Source organism: Fukomys damarensis, unplaced genomic scaffold, assembly GCF_012274545.1.
Source record: "Fukomys damarensis isolate Sample0158 unplaced genomic scaffold, DMR_v1.0_HiC HiC_scaffold_10, whole genome shotgun sequence".
Classification (NCBI taxonomy): Eukaryota; Metazoa; Chordata; class Mammalia; order Rodentia; family Bathyergidae; genus Fukomys; species Fukomys damarensis.
Genome location: NW_022900922.1, coordinates 5,494,902 through 5,509,553, shown reverse-complemented (window position 1 = coordinate 5,509,553; position 14,652 = coordinate 5,494,902). Strand labels below are relative to the sequence as shown.

Sequence of the window (14,652 nt, the reverse complement as noted above, 5' to 3'; positions counted from 1 at the left end):
TGATCAAACTGCTATCAAAAGTAATAGTCTGGGGCTAGGGATTTAGCTCAGTGGCACTGACTGTGCCTGCCTTGCAAATGCAAGGTCCTGAGTTTGATTTTTTTACCGAAAAAAAAAAAAACCCAAAAACCAAACACCAAAAACCAAAACACAACCTTACTGTAATCTCTTCACATTCATTCTCCTTCACAACCTTCTACCGTGGGACCACAGCATACTGTCGATTATGTCGTGGTGCTATTCAGTGGACCAATGTAAACTCTGTTTGATTTTAAGATGTTTATTTAAATTTTCTTAGGTAACTAACAACCGTTGTTTTAGATGATGAAATTAAAAGGTGAGCATATGATACAGTTCTTGTGGCCAGAGTTCATAACTTCAAAATAATGTGATTTGTGTAGTTAGACAGCTAGAAACAAGAGTTGGGTGCTATGACAATAATCATGATATTTCTCATTTTCAGATGAAACAACAAAAGCATAGAAGAATTAAGTAAATTGCCTCAACAAATAGGAAGGTACAGAACTCAGATTTGGATGCAGCTTAGCTGGGTCCTTAGCCCATGCCATTGAAAACTGAGGGAATAGTTAATTCTTTGGGAGCCTGGAGCTGTTTTAGACCTTGTTCAAGGTTTTAGACCTTTTGAACTTTTGAGCATGCATGGGATTTTGCCAAATGACAGTGAAGAAGAGCATCACAAGTAGACAAATAACAACTGTTGGCAAAAGAGGCATGAAAATACATTGTGTGTTGGGAAAGATAAGTAGTTCAGGATAGCCAGATTGTAAAAGTAGCAATAAGTAAAACTGGAAGATGGGTCAGGGCCATTTGTGAAGGACCATCATGTTAAGTGGTTTGAACTCTTACTTGTAGAGAATGAATAGCCAGTGAAGGAATTTAAAGTGGGACATATTTAAAAAGTGGGCAGTGTTAAAGCTAAAGTGAATATGAGGTTGTCAGTAAGGAGCCATTGTTTTCATCCAGAAACTGTGATTTCTTGAGCGAGTGCCGAGGACAGGATGGAAATGAGACGCAAGGTGAGACCAGCACCGTGTAGTCTGTGTGGGAAATAAGATAAAAGGGAGACTCAAAACAGCACTGTCGTTCCAGCTTGATCAATTGAGTGCATAGAGATGTTGTTGATTCACATCAGGGAACAAACAGAAGGGTAACAGCAGCATGTTTGGGGAAACTCCGTGGATATGTTGAGTTTAATGTGTCCTTTAACCATTCAGGTAAGGATTGTTAATATGCTGTTGTATTCTAGTTTCTTCTTGGTGTTGCTGGGTCTACAATACGTTGATATTCCTTATTCCTGAGCCTATTTTTCTAGAGCACTTAATTCTGCGTTTGTCAAATATATTTTTTTTCTTTTTCTTTCTTTCTTTCCTTTTTTTTTTTTCTTGGTTTTTTGAGACAGGGTCTCACTTTGTACTTGAGACTGACCTGGAACTCACTGTGTAGCCCAGGCTGGTCTCGAACTCACAACGATCCTCCTGCCTCAGCCTCCCTAGTGCTGGGATTACAGACATGCACCACCATACCCGGCCCTGTTTTTGGTTTATCGTCAAGATAATTTTTAGAGTAGTTAGCTTCAGCCTATTTGGTGAGAAAGTATATTTTATCCATAAATTAGAGATTTAGGAGTAGGGAAAAAAAGGTTCATGTGCATTCAATGCTGAACTGACAGCTATGGAGTTAACATTTAAATTTGATTGATCTAATGATAATTTTTTAAAATTTTCTTTTTTTTTCTTTTATTGAATGTATTGGTACAATCTAGGTCTACAATACAGTTACATTCATTACTGGGATCCTGTTCCTTCACATGACAGGTCTTGGTTCTCATTTTTGCCCTTGTCCCTGCCCTCCCTTCACCCCCTCCTCCCCTCCCCATTTACAAACACTTTATTTCCATTTTTTCATTTTCTCATATTCTTTTCTTTTCCCTTATTCTCTTTCCCCTACCCTTCCCACTTTCCCTACACCTTTAGCCCCTTTCTTCCTATTTCACACTATTAATTATCCCATTAGGATCTTGTGTACTATTATAGTTTTTCACACCAGAGAAACTATTTGGTATTTATACATGTGTGACTTACTTATTTCACTTAGGAGTATATCCTCAATATGTATCCATTTTCCTATGAATGACTCTAATTTCTCATTCTTTATGGCTGAGTAGTATTCCACTTTATAGAAAAACCACATCTTCTTTATCCAGTTTCCAACAGATGGGCAAATGGGCTGTTTCCAAGTTTTACCTATTACAAACTCTGCTGCTATAAACACAGGTGCGCATATATCACTGTGGTATGATTCTTTTAATTCTTTTGGAAAGATACCCAGCAGAGGGATGGCTGGGTCAAATGGAACCTCTAGTCCCAGCTCTTTGAGGTATCTGCATATTGATTTCCACAGTGGTTGCACCAGTCTTCACTCTCACCAGCAATGGAGAAGGGTTCCTTTCTCCCCACAGTCTAATGATAATTTTAAAATTCTATAGCCTGGGAGATTTTTCGTGTATAACTTTTTTTTTTTTAATGTATGGGACAAAAAAGCACACTGAATGGTTTTTGAAAAATTTACATCTATGTGTGTGTTTTGCAGTGAGAAAATGTATAGCATTTAAAACAATCCATATATATAAGCCCTAGAATACAAAAGTGTATTTTAAAAAAACAGAATGACTACTTCTAAAGTAATTCGTTGATAATTCATAGTCATAAAAATGAAAGATAGCAAGAGATCTGCTAGATCGCAGCAGGGCTGTTCCTGGCAAAGTGTGTTATTATACTCTTGGGTTGGTTTGAATTATTTGGTGTTTTTCTGTTAGTGGGAAAAGGAATTATGCTTGAAAAAGTTAGGGAAAGTAAGAAGAACAGAAAAAATACTAAATTGCGGTTTAGATCAATCTTAATTTTTCACAGTGTGGCCTTCTCTAAAGTCACATTTAGCAGAAACATTAATTAGATTTCAGTGCCCCACTGAGTTTTAAAATTAAACATATTTCGGGAACCATCTGTAACATTTTATCACTAATAATATAATGAAGACTATGCTTAGCCTTTTGAAAAATGGGAATTATAACAGAATGTCTTTAGCTCATGAGTAATTATCTTTTATTTTGAAAAAATATCGAAACTTTTTAAATGGAGTGAAAAGTTAGAGTTTTAAGATAAAGCTAAAATAAAAATTCTGTAAAAATATTCTTATCAATGAGAATCTTTTCCTAAATTCTGGATGGGGGGCAGATTTTATGTTTCTTTTAGATCTACAAATATTGGTGGTAGTGTAAGCCATCTGCCACCACAATGCCTGTCTGTCTGAGGCTGGATTGAAGCCAGTCAGCAAGGAGCCGTTGTTTTCATCCAGGAACTGTGATTGCCTCTATGAGGATAGAGGCCAGAGACGGAAAATGCTGTGGCTAAGAATGTAAATCCTGGCGTCAGACTGCCTTGCTCTGAGCCCCTTTTACTCTCATGCCTGTCATACCTCTGTTTCCTCATTTTAAAGTGGAGATGGACACACCCTCATGAGGCTGTAGGGCACTCTATATATATTCTTGAGCATAAGACCTATCTTCAGAATTATTTTCCTTTGTTTGTGTTCTTCTGTTTCCATCACTTTTTATTCATACATTTACTATACTCACAGGCCCAAGTACTCAGCAGAAAACTCTGTCTTCCTCTGAAAACCAAAGAGATCAGGAGCTGGCATTTTCTGTCTCACCTTTACCACTACCTAGCTTGGCCCCAGCTCTTAATTTTGTGTCACGTTAAAAATGCTTGTGTACTTTTTTAGCCTCATTTCCTGATATTTCCTTTTTCAAAACCCTTTGGAACTCATTCAGTCCCTGGTATGCGAATGATCTCAGAAGTATGAGCTTGCGCATCTACTTACAATGTTCTTTCCCACTTTGCACTTCATAAAAACCCTAATAATCTTTCATTCTTCACTTGTGGCTCTTGTTTGTGGACATCCTAGTTGGACTTGACTGCTCCTTCCCTGTGACTTACGGTTACCCTACCTGTTTCTGTGGCAGAGCACCTGCTGTAGCACTGTGTCTCTCCATGTGGGTTACCCCGAGTGCCTAGTGAGCTCCTTAGGGCAACACCTGTGCCTCACTTCTGCATAGTTTTTCTCTAGTGTAGGGCTAGTTATATAGTAACCATACCGAAAATAAATAAATACTCAGTTCTCCTTTAGAAAGCTAACTTTCATTGAAAACATGATAGAAAATGAGGAAAAAGAGTTGAAATTTGAAAGTGTTCCTGTTCCTTCATAAAAGATATTTCAGAGTATTCTAAAATTTCCTTTTTAAAAATATGTAGAACACTCAAGATTTGATTAGCTTGAAAGTTTTAGAAAATAGAAGCCATACCTTTCTGTATCTTTTTATCTAAATAGAGCATTCCCTAGGGCTCTTAACTTTAGCTGTGGGCTACTGTTGACACCACTCCAATATTGTTCAACCTCCAAAAGTAAAGATATTTGATATCTAATACAGAATGACATTTTTAGTAGTCCTTTTAAAGCAATGTTCTCTTTGAATATTTTTTTGTAATTTATAAGTAAAGAAGCCTCAAACAATAACAGTGAATTTCAATTTTATTTTAGCAAAAGCACCTGGAAATTGAAAGAACTACCAAATGGCTGAAAATGCTAAAAGGATGGGAAAAATACAAGAACACTGAAAAGGTAATTTAAAACGATGCTATTTCTATATGAAACTATAAATTCAATGTGGATTTTTCACAATAAAATTTTTCTTCAAGTATAAAAATATTGCATTCACACTCATTTTGAAAAGTTAATTTAGCAAAATTCCTTCAGAGTGAGTAACAAATAGCTAACCCAGATTGATCTCAGCAATTAGGAGAGTCTGTCGAATGTTCCAGCAGTAGGATGAGTTTAGGAGTAATTTAATCAACTGCTCAGTTATATTGCCTCTGACTTACTTTGTTATATCTGTTCTGTGTCTTCTGCACTATTGGTGTGATGAGATTGGCTACCTTTTGGGGTGTGAATCATTGCAGCACCTTCAGGCTTCATATCCACACATCACATTGGTCAGAAAAAGAGACATGCCTGGCCACTGAACGCTTTTCTTTTCTTTCTTTCTTTCTTTTTTTTTTGGTACCTGGGATTGAACTTGGTACCTTGCACTTATGAGGCAAGTGGCGGAACCACTGAGCCACATCCTTGGCCCCTGAACACTTTTCTTAAAGCAGAGCAATCTCCTTTAAATCTTTTTGTCCTGCATTGTGTCTGCTAAATTATAACACATTCCCACTGGTGGCACATGTATGATTGTCCCGTTGGCTTGTTCCTCTGAGACACCCAATGAGACAGTTATGGTGGTTTGAGCTGACAGGAACATGTTAAAGCAATTAAAGAAAACTACACACATCCATTAATACTGGTATCAGTCCCATCAGAAAAGTCTTTAAAGGAAAATGGTCACGTTCCTGCTGGTGTAAGTCTTTGAAAGCTCTAATTTTTGCTTCAAAGGTCAAATGTTAACAGTGGCAACAAATATAGTGTAAGTTATTTTCCTTCAAGTGGCTGTCTCACTTCATTTTTTTGGAGAAAATGTCTGCCAAATACTACCTCAGATCTGTACAGTCATGTAGATGTGGTTAGCCACTTGTTCCTCTAAGTGATAATGGTATTCTATGAAAACAAGCAGTTGGTTCAAATTGTTATTCAGTTTCCTACATGCCCGATCCTGGGAGTGACCATCCTACTTCAGTATGCAGCCCGAGTCCCATAGTATTCTCCATTTCACTACTCAGCGCAGTAATAAGCTGTGTGCTCAGGAGCTGAGATTTAATAAAATTAATTTTTTTGAGTGCTTCATCCAGGGGATCCTTAAGTGAAACTGACCTTTTTAAAAACTGAGTGAAGAACAGAGTGATTTCTTGTTCAGCACATCCTTGATTTGTGTCAGAGTGCAGTATTTTATCATCATTGCTTTTCTGCCACCAGGGCAGAAGTCAGGATAGTAAAAATAGAAAATAACATTTTAGTCATATTATGAAAATAGTTTTGACCTCATAGACCATAGCTTGTGAACCACTGACATTTTTTGTCTGTAAAATGGCAGTGATAGTACTCATTTCAAAGAGTTGAAGATTTAATGAGTTAATGCATGGAATGTACTTAGCATTGTACCTTGCATATAGTAAATGTTAACTACCAACGTTAATTTTTTGAAGGAATGCTGGATAGTAAAAAAACAAACAAACAAACAAAAAAACACCACCAACAAAAAACAAAAAAAAAAACTTAAAGGAAAATAAGAAATCATCCATTGTACCTATAACAAAACACAACTGAGATAACGGTTAATAAATTGTGTGTTACTATTTCCTCACACTTTGTGTGTGTGTGTGTGTGTGTGTATGTTTTTTCCTATGGGTGTAAAATATGCATGTCAGCATTGGCCAGTAAGAATTCCAGAGAGCATCAGTTCCTTTGGTTCTGATAGATGTAACATAGAAGCTGTGTAGCCTTGAGGATGAGAAAAGTCAGAGCCAGACTATCTGGGCTCAAACTCCAGCCCTGCTACTTACTAGCTGTATGACTTTGGGGAAGATATTTTACTTTTTACTGCTCTAGTGTGCTCATGTATAACATGAGAATAATTTAATAAAACACACAGATTAGTACTTGACTGTGTATGGTCAACTTATTATTAGGTGAGGAAAGGGCTCTGATTAAGTATAGAGTTGGGAAAATCAGAGCTAAACAAAGTTAAGCAAGGTTTGTTTTCCATAGTCCTCCGTTTTTAATATTATAAAACATGAATTTTTAAGGGGGAACAAGAAACTTAGTGATGGAAATCCTCCAGTTACAGGGTTACAAAGTCTTTTGGTTGCAGGGTATCTCACAGGGCAAAGGTTGTTTCCTTTGTGAGAAGCCTAAATATCCTTATTTTAAAGTCAGATTCTTTTATTTTGCTCATTGTATACTGTTGATTTTAACTGTCTTGTTTGAACATAGGGTTTAGAACTCAAGGTGTTTTTAAGACAGATCAGTTCCAAGTAGAAGATTACGTGCAACACCCATGCTCTTGTTTAACAGTGTACTGCCGTGCAGATTAGCCTGCCGTTGACAGCTACTTTACCTTGTCTTTGAGCTCAAATGGTAATTGCAGGATAAATTTCCATGCATTGTGCCTGCACTTTAATCTCACATTGAGTCTAATAAAATATTTGTAAAATTATATGGCTTTATGTTCTTCTTGAGTATACGTGTATCTGTGAAATTATGTAAGTCTCTGTAAGTGAGCAATTCGGCTAGGCTATTATTCTGACAGCAACTCTGGCTAATGCAGTTCTCATTAAAAGAGATTGTAACAGAACTATTTCTTTGATGTGTAATTTTAAAGCACTCTTCCATAGCTATAATACTAGAATAATTTGATGATATATATATATATATATATAGTTTAATTTGGTGTGAAAGAGAATGAACCTTTTAAAAAGAATTACTGCTTTCAATGCATACCTTGTTTTAAATTGCTTTGAAGTAAAAAGTAGCATGGAATATTTGTTTGTTTGTTTTCCAGCGGAAAGTAGGTTTTCTCACCGCAGATTCCTTATTTTCATAGTAATAAAACAAATTTTAAGAATATCTTGAAATAAAATGTATAGCTCTGATAGAGAGAATTTTGATTTTTAGAGCCAAAACTTTAATGGAAAAAGGTTACGTTTGTGTTGTGTTGCCTGTGTATTCTCACAGTGACTCCCTATGGACAGAACTATTGTATTTTAAAGTATAGTTTATTTTTTTTACATAAGCAAAACATTTATTGGTACCTTTTAGATATACATAATGATAACATTCATTATAGGTAATGTGTATCTGTACATGATAAATCTTTCTTTGGGTTTTTTGTTTTGAGGCAGGATCTCACTTTGTAGTACAGACTGGCCTTGGGGGCCAGGGATTTAGCTCAGTGGTTCCACTGCCTGCCTTGCAAGCACAAAGACCCAAGTTCAATCCCTGGTACCAAGAAAAAAAAAAAAAAGAAAAGAAAAAGAAACAGTCTGACCTTGAATTCACATCGATCCTCCTGCCTCTGCCTCCCGAGTGCTGGAAGTACATACATTGTGTGCCACCATGCTTAGCAAAGTGTAGTTTATTAAATGAAGTTATTTCTGTTAAGTCGACACCATTATAATTTAATTAGTCGTAACATCATTGTGTCTGACATCTGTCGCAGCCTAGTACCCACTATAGATATGTATGTTTCTTTGTTGATTAATGACTGAGTGGGCCCTTGAGACCATATTGTCCAACATTTTATTTTACTCATTGGAAAATGGAGATCCATCATTTAAAAATAAAATTTTCAAGGTCACATAGCTTGTTAGCAACAAGCAAAAGATTCCAAATCTAGACTCTGGATTTCATTTAAGTGTTCCATCTTTGTCAAGCCTTTCTTTTTCATGTTTGTCATAAAGGCCATAATAGAATAGAATATAGTTATGAAATGCAGTAGGACCTTTAAGGCCCAGATTTGGGAGACTTGTGCTGTTTGAAGGCAGAGACGAAGGAACCAGTGGAGCAGGTATAGTTAGAGGTGATTGTTTCCTGGTATATGCTTGAAAGAATTTTTTTTTTTCTTTTTGGGCACCAGGGATCGAACTCAGGACCTTGAGCTTGCAAGTATGCTTGCAATTTTAACAGTGCTACCAAATTGAGCCAGTCTTGTTGGGCTGAAAAGTTTACTCATTGGCAGGCGAAATACTGCAAATTTATGGCTGTTTTTAGGTCACGTAAGATGGAAAAAAGTATTGAGAGCGGTCACTTGATGGAACTTTTTAAAAAATTGGTGGATTTGTAAATTTATTAGCAGGACTGAAGTAGACTAATTTTATTGGCTAATGAACAAAAATAATGGCAATGAAAGGTAGAGGTCAGCCGTCTTTTTCTGTAAGATTTTATATATTAAATCCATAAAATAAATTTGTAAAAGATTTTAGAAGTGATACTTTGAGTATTGAATTATTGTTAAAATCCAGCATATAGGATTCTATATCATAGTTGTTAAGACTGAATCAGAGTCAACTGGCTCTTGCTTTCTACTAATAAATTCTGCTAAAGAAGCAGAATGAAACTGTAACTTGTAAGAGGCCATGTAGTATAGTTGAGAGTCCCTGAAGTTGAAGTAAGAAGATTGATGGATCTCTGACCTGGGCCAGCCACTTCTATGTAGATTGGTTCCCTTTCATGCAAAGCAGAACATTCTGCTGTGCCTACATTTACCGGGTCGTTGTAGAAAATAGGAAGCACCACTTTGTTAACTGGCAACAACAGATGTGAGCTGGACTGTTGTTCTGGGGAATAAGTAAATTCATCGTAACTGTTGTGCGTTGATACAATTCTTACTTCTTTTAATACAAAATTTCCTAAACTTCTATTGTTTATGGTCATGGAAGGATGATCCCTATTTTTTTATGTACTGTAAAGTCAGTAATCTTTCACTATTTGGTAACATATTGTATGTGCCTTTGGGCATTATTTAACCTCTTTGAGTTTCATTTTCCACATCTGTAAAATTGAGTTATTGGTATAAAGAGTTACAAAGTGGTTGACAGAATTAAAGATATCAGGACATGTCTTAAAATAGTTTCCTGCATATAGTAAATGCTCAGTAAAAGTTGGAATAATTATTACTGTGGGTGATAATGACATTATAGCCATAGTACTTTTTCAGTCCTTTCCAAGTGTGTCTCATTTTAAAATTTTAGCCCTGTGATAGCATGGGGACCATTATTTAGTTGTCATGGATACTCTGAAAATAAAAGACCAAAAATTATTAATAACGTCATTTGAAGGGACTCCTCTAAGTTTTGTTAGTTTGTAATCCCTAGTTTGTTTTTCTTTTGATAAGTTTCACAGAAGAATTTACAAAGGAATCCCCCTCCAGCTCCGGGGTGAAGTCTGGGCTCTCCTTCTTGAGATCCCTAAAATGAAAGAAGAAACACGAGACCTTTATAATGTGAGTAGCTAAACTATTATTTTGAAATAAAAAAGTAAAATGATTTATTTTAGCTTTCAAGGTATTGTAAAATTCTTTTTATTACTTAAGATTATACCAAAAGTCTATTGGATTGGGTTTTAGAGGTATATGATTTGTTTTATCTATTTTAGTCTCAAATTTCACATAAATACTTCAGTAAAAATGTTGTCTATAGTAATCAGTGAGTATTAAGTATTTTTCAAATATATAAATGATTAATCACAGTACTTAAAATGATCCATCAATATTGGGGCATATTTGAAGGAAAAATCGACTAAAACCTGATTGTAGTATCAATGAAGAGATTTGTAATGTCCTTTTTAGAGTCTATGGGAAAATAACAATTCATTTTATTCTGCATTTATCTGCATATGATTCTATTTCTTCTGAGTATAAGAAGGAATTTGACTCCAGATTATTATGCTATCTCTAAGATTTATTATGTATTAGTAAAATGTTAAACTTCTGACTGAATTATCGATAATGCTTTTCTTAAATTAAGCAATGCATGAAATTTACCTCCTTGTCATCTCACCTCTGCCCGTTCTGTTTTTTGTTTTTGTTTTGTTGTTGTTGTTGTTGTTGTTTTGTTTTGTTTTTTGAGATAGGGTCTCACTATATAGTTGAGACTGACCTGGAACTCACTATGTAGCCTAGGCTGGTCTTGAGCTCACTGCGATCCTCCTGCCTCAGCCTCCCTAGTGCTGGGATTATAGGCATGCGCCACCATGCCTGGCTAGCTCTACCCATTCTGAACCTATTTTCTGTGAACTTTGAAGAGAGTAAAAAATTTACTTTGAAGAATCTTACTTAGATCTGTAGATTTTGAAATATTCTCCTATGCTTAATCTTAGCCAGAAGGATGAGAAGTGATTTATAAGGAGAGCAAGTTAAGTTAGAATATATTGAAAAATATTATAGTTTAAACCACTTACAAGATGCACTTTGGTATTCCCACAAAAGGGAATAAACCACAGTTTTCACTTGTACTATAGGTTTTTTTTTTTTAAATGTGGAAATACTATTATCTAGTGATTGGTTAATATAAGAGAATAATTTAATAAAAACTGATAGCAACAACAAAAGTAACTTGATCGCTGGTACTTTCAAGCTTATAATTTTCAACACAATCCTAAGCATTTTTACTACATATTTGAGTTTCCCTAGCATCATTGTGTGAGCCTTTGCTGACCACTCTTTCTTACTTGTTCTGTGAAAGTTGTATATAGGGTTCTCCACACACCTCCATGAAACTGGAACTTCAGTAGGAGAAAAGCTACCTTTTCTTGATCTACCAAGATTTTTCTCAGATGGGTGGAATTATTTGGAGCCTGCATATTAATTAGCATTCAGTCCTTCAAGTCTGTCTAATGGTGTGTGCTCATTATTAGACGGCAGCGTCGTATGAGTTACTGAAGAGCACACAAAACTGAGTGGGTGTAGTCAAAAGCTGTTGTCAGAGGAGACAACAACTTCTCTGATTTGGGTCTGATTAGTTTTAATATGAAGCTTCATATTGCTGTATTGTTCAAACACTGTACCTACTTTACGTTGAGAAAATTTGACCTTATTCAGATATTTCAATATGTGGATATATGAACTACTTCATTTAATTATAGCAATAGTACCAAGAGGTAGGCTTTACTATTATCATCATTATTGTCTTTATTTTAAAGATAAGGAAACTGATGAGGTTAAGTAATTTTTTATCCAAGGGTTAGCAAATGCAGAGGTAGGATTATAACCTAGGCTGTTCTGGCTTCTGAGTCACTACTCTTTATCTACTGCTTTTTCCTTTTATTTGTATCTCATTTGTATTTGTCTCTCTTATAACTAGCAGTGTACCTTACAGACAGAAGTGAGTCAGTCCATAGTGGTCAACAAACTTATCTACAGCCTTACCCTGGCTGTAATCTAGTAGGTCAAGACCACAGAGATTTGTAAATTTTTTCCTAAATATCGTTGTACTTCTGTCCTAGGTATATGGGTTCACTAGATTTGATTGACATGGTTTTGCTCAGTTTCCCAGACTAAGCTCAAACTTGTGGTCCTCCTGCCTTAGTTTCCCAAAATGCTGGTATTAGAGGCATGCATTACCATGCCCGAATCCCATTTCTTTTAATAAAAGTGCTTATTCTTACATTATGTGATTTTCGTGGATCACAACCCATGTTCTCAAGAGATAGTTGTAGAAAACTGTTTACCTCCTTTGAGGAGGTAAGAAATGTTCTTGATTGACTATATTCTGTACCTTACCTTGTAAACATTTGAGAATATAACCCCTCTGACTTATTTTTTTAAGCTACCTAACAGGGCTTTAATTTTGTCATGAGACCTTTTGTATGATGTACTTTCTTGTCTTTAAGAGAAGCTGATATTATAGATGTGTTGGGGTTCTTTCCCGTCTTTCAACTAAATTTTATTTCAGGGCATTTTTTGTTATGTCAAGTAATTTCTTCCTATGTTTTGGTGTCTCATCGTGTACCACAAGGCCTGTAGAACAATAATCAAAACCTCTGTACCTACCCATCACTTTTAATAAGAAAAGATATTAAATGACCAAATATGTACAGACTATTCTTTATCTGTACAGTGTCATCTGAACCAACTTTTATCAGAAATAACATGCAGTAGTTCTTTACTGGCTGTATGACTATAAATATCCTGTCTTCAGAATGCTGGAGCATACTGTAGTTATCCCTTAGTTTTTGTTTGCTTTGTAGAACTGCAGAAGGGACCTGGGACCTCACTTATGTTAGGGAAGTGTTCTACCACTGACCCAGCCACACTCCCAGCCTCTTCTTCATGTTTTAAAAAGCTATAGAAGCTGTTCTTCTCTGAGTTCCTACCTCAAAATACAAAAACGCACATACTCACAAAATGCTCTCAGGATCACATACATTTCAGACGTACGCAAATAGCCTTTATTCCACTTTTACATGAGGGATTAGCAATTAATGTTTTTATGTGTATTTAGCAGGAATCTGTATTACCAGTACATGGTAAATGGATCAATATAATGTGTATATAGATGCTTATACTTAGACGTGGTTATTTATAGATTTAACATTAAACGTGGGGCATTAAACATACTCATAATTTAACTTCCTTCTCCCTGAAATGCCATTAAATTGACAGCAGAGTTTTCTTTTTTTATAAGGCAAACCCACAAGGTATAAGAAAAATATGGAAAGAGATAACAGCTGCAAACTTTTGGAAGCCAGAGTGCAGACAGACATTTAGTATACTTAAGCCCAAGAAAGCGAAATTCTAGTCTGGCAGTGGGAAATTGAAAGAGCAACATGGTTTGTATCTCAAATCTCCAGAAGCTTGGTAATTGCCAGCTGTAGGTACCGCTGTAAGTGAGGGTGATTGTGAATAAGAACTGGCTGAAGGTCTGTTTCAGAAGCAGTTAGAGCCCTGAAGTCTTCTCCTAGCCCTGGCCCAATGCTGGAGGTTCATTGGTGGGAGAGGGTGAAGGAGAGAGCCTTTGGATTGGTACAGCACAGATACCACTGAGGTGAGCGGCTGTCGGGAAAGCAGAGGAATGGGATATCTCAAATTTTGGATAGCCTAGTCTCTCAACTCCACTCCCAGGACATTGGCAGTAAGATGTTGATCTTCCTGGCAAGAGATGGAAGCAATCTTCTAGGGAACATGCCCACTTCTAGAAAATAAACTGGTTTCCAGGGACCGCCCACTTCAACTGCCTAGCCAGCTCAGTCCACGCCAAAGATCAGTTTTGTGAAGCTTCCTGACTCTGCTGCCTTCCCCCAGGCTCACAGCCTTTGTATTGTCTTACTGTGTTTTGTTTTGTTTGATACAGGGTTTCACTTTGTAGTGCAGGCTTGCCTTGAACTCACTGTGTGGCTCAGGCTGGCTTTGAATGCATGACAATCCTCTTGCCTCAGCCTCCTGAGTACTGGGATTTCAGGCATGTGCCACATGTGTCTTACTGTTAAAAGCAGACACATGGGGCCGGGGATTTAGGTCAGTGGTTCCACCGCCTGCCTTGCAAGTGTAAGGTCCCAAGTTCAATCCCCGACCAAACAAACAAACAAACAAAAACAGACACCAAAGTTTTACATTTGAGGAAAGGTCTAACATCAAAACAAATAGAAAAAGAGAAACTAGTAAGAAACAGACTACAGAGCAAGAAGAAAACTTAAAAGATTATTGTTAATATCTTCAGAGAAATAAAATAGATATTACATCCATAAAACAAGTGTAGGATGCTATAAAAAGGAACATTTGAGAACAACAGAGAGCTTATGACTATAAAAATATTAGAAATGGAAAACTTAAGCAAATTGAAAAACCTAATTGGAAGTAATGATTGAAGAAATTTCTCAGAAAATAAAATTTAAAGGCAAATAGGAAATAGAGACAAGAGAAATGGATAACCGCCTAGATTTCACATTGTAATAATCAGAAAGACAAAAATGGCAATGGGTGAGGGAAAAATGAGGAAATTGACAAAAGAGTAACTAAAGACAATTTCTCAGAGCCAAGAGGCATGATTATGAGTTTTTACAATTGAAAGGACCTACCAGTTCCCATACCTGTGGATAAAAATAGATCCAAATCAAGTAGAGAATGGGAATCTTCAGAACATG

The 14,652-nt window shown here is 36.2% G+C and overlaps 1 protein-coding gene across 5 annotated transcripts in view; it reads left to right on the top strand.

The window, feature by feature from the left end:
• The window catches only part of Usp6nl (USP6 N-terminal like), a 131,580-nt gene that overhangs the window by 89,950 nt on the left and 26,978 nt on the right, over positions 1 to 14,652 (top strand). For all 5 annotated transcript variants that reach the window (XM_010621368.3, XM_010621366.3, XM_033761825.1 and 2 more), the window contains 2 exons: positions 4,621 to 4,701; positions 9,908 to 10,015. In XM_010621368.3, coding sequence (XP_010619670.1) covers positions 4,621 to 4,701; positions 9,908 to 10,015 — 189 coding nt within the window. The remainder of the gene's footprint in view (positions 1 to 4,620; positions 4,702 to 9,907; positions 10,016 to 14,652) is intronic.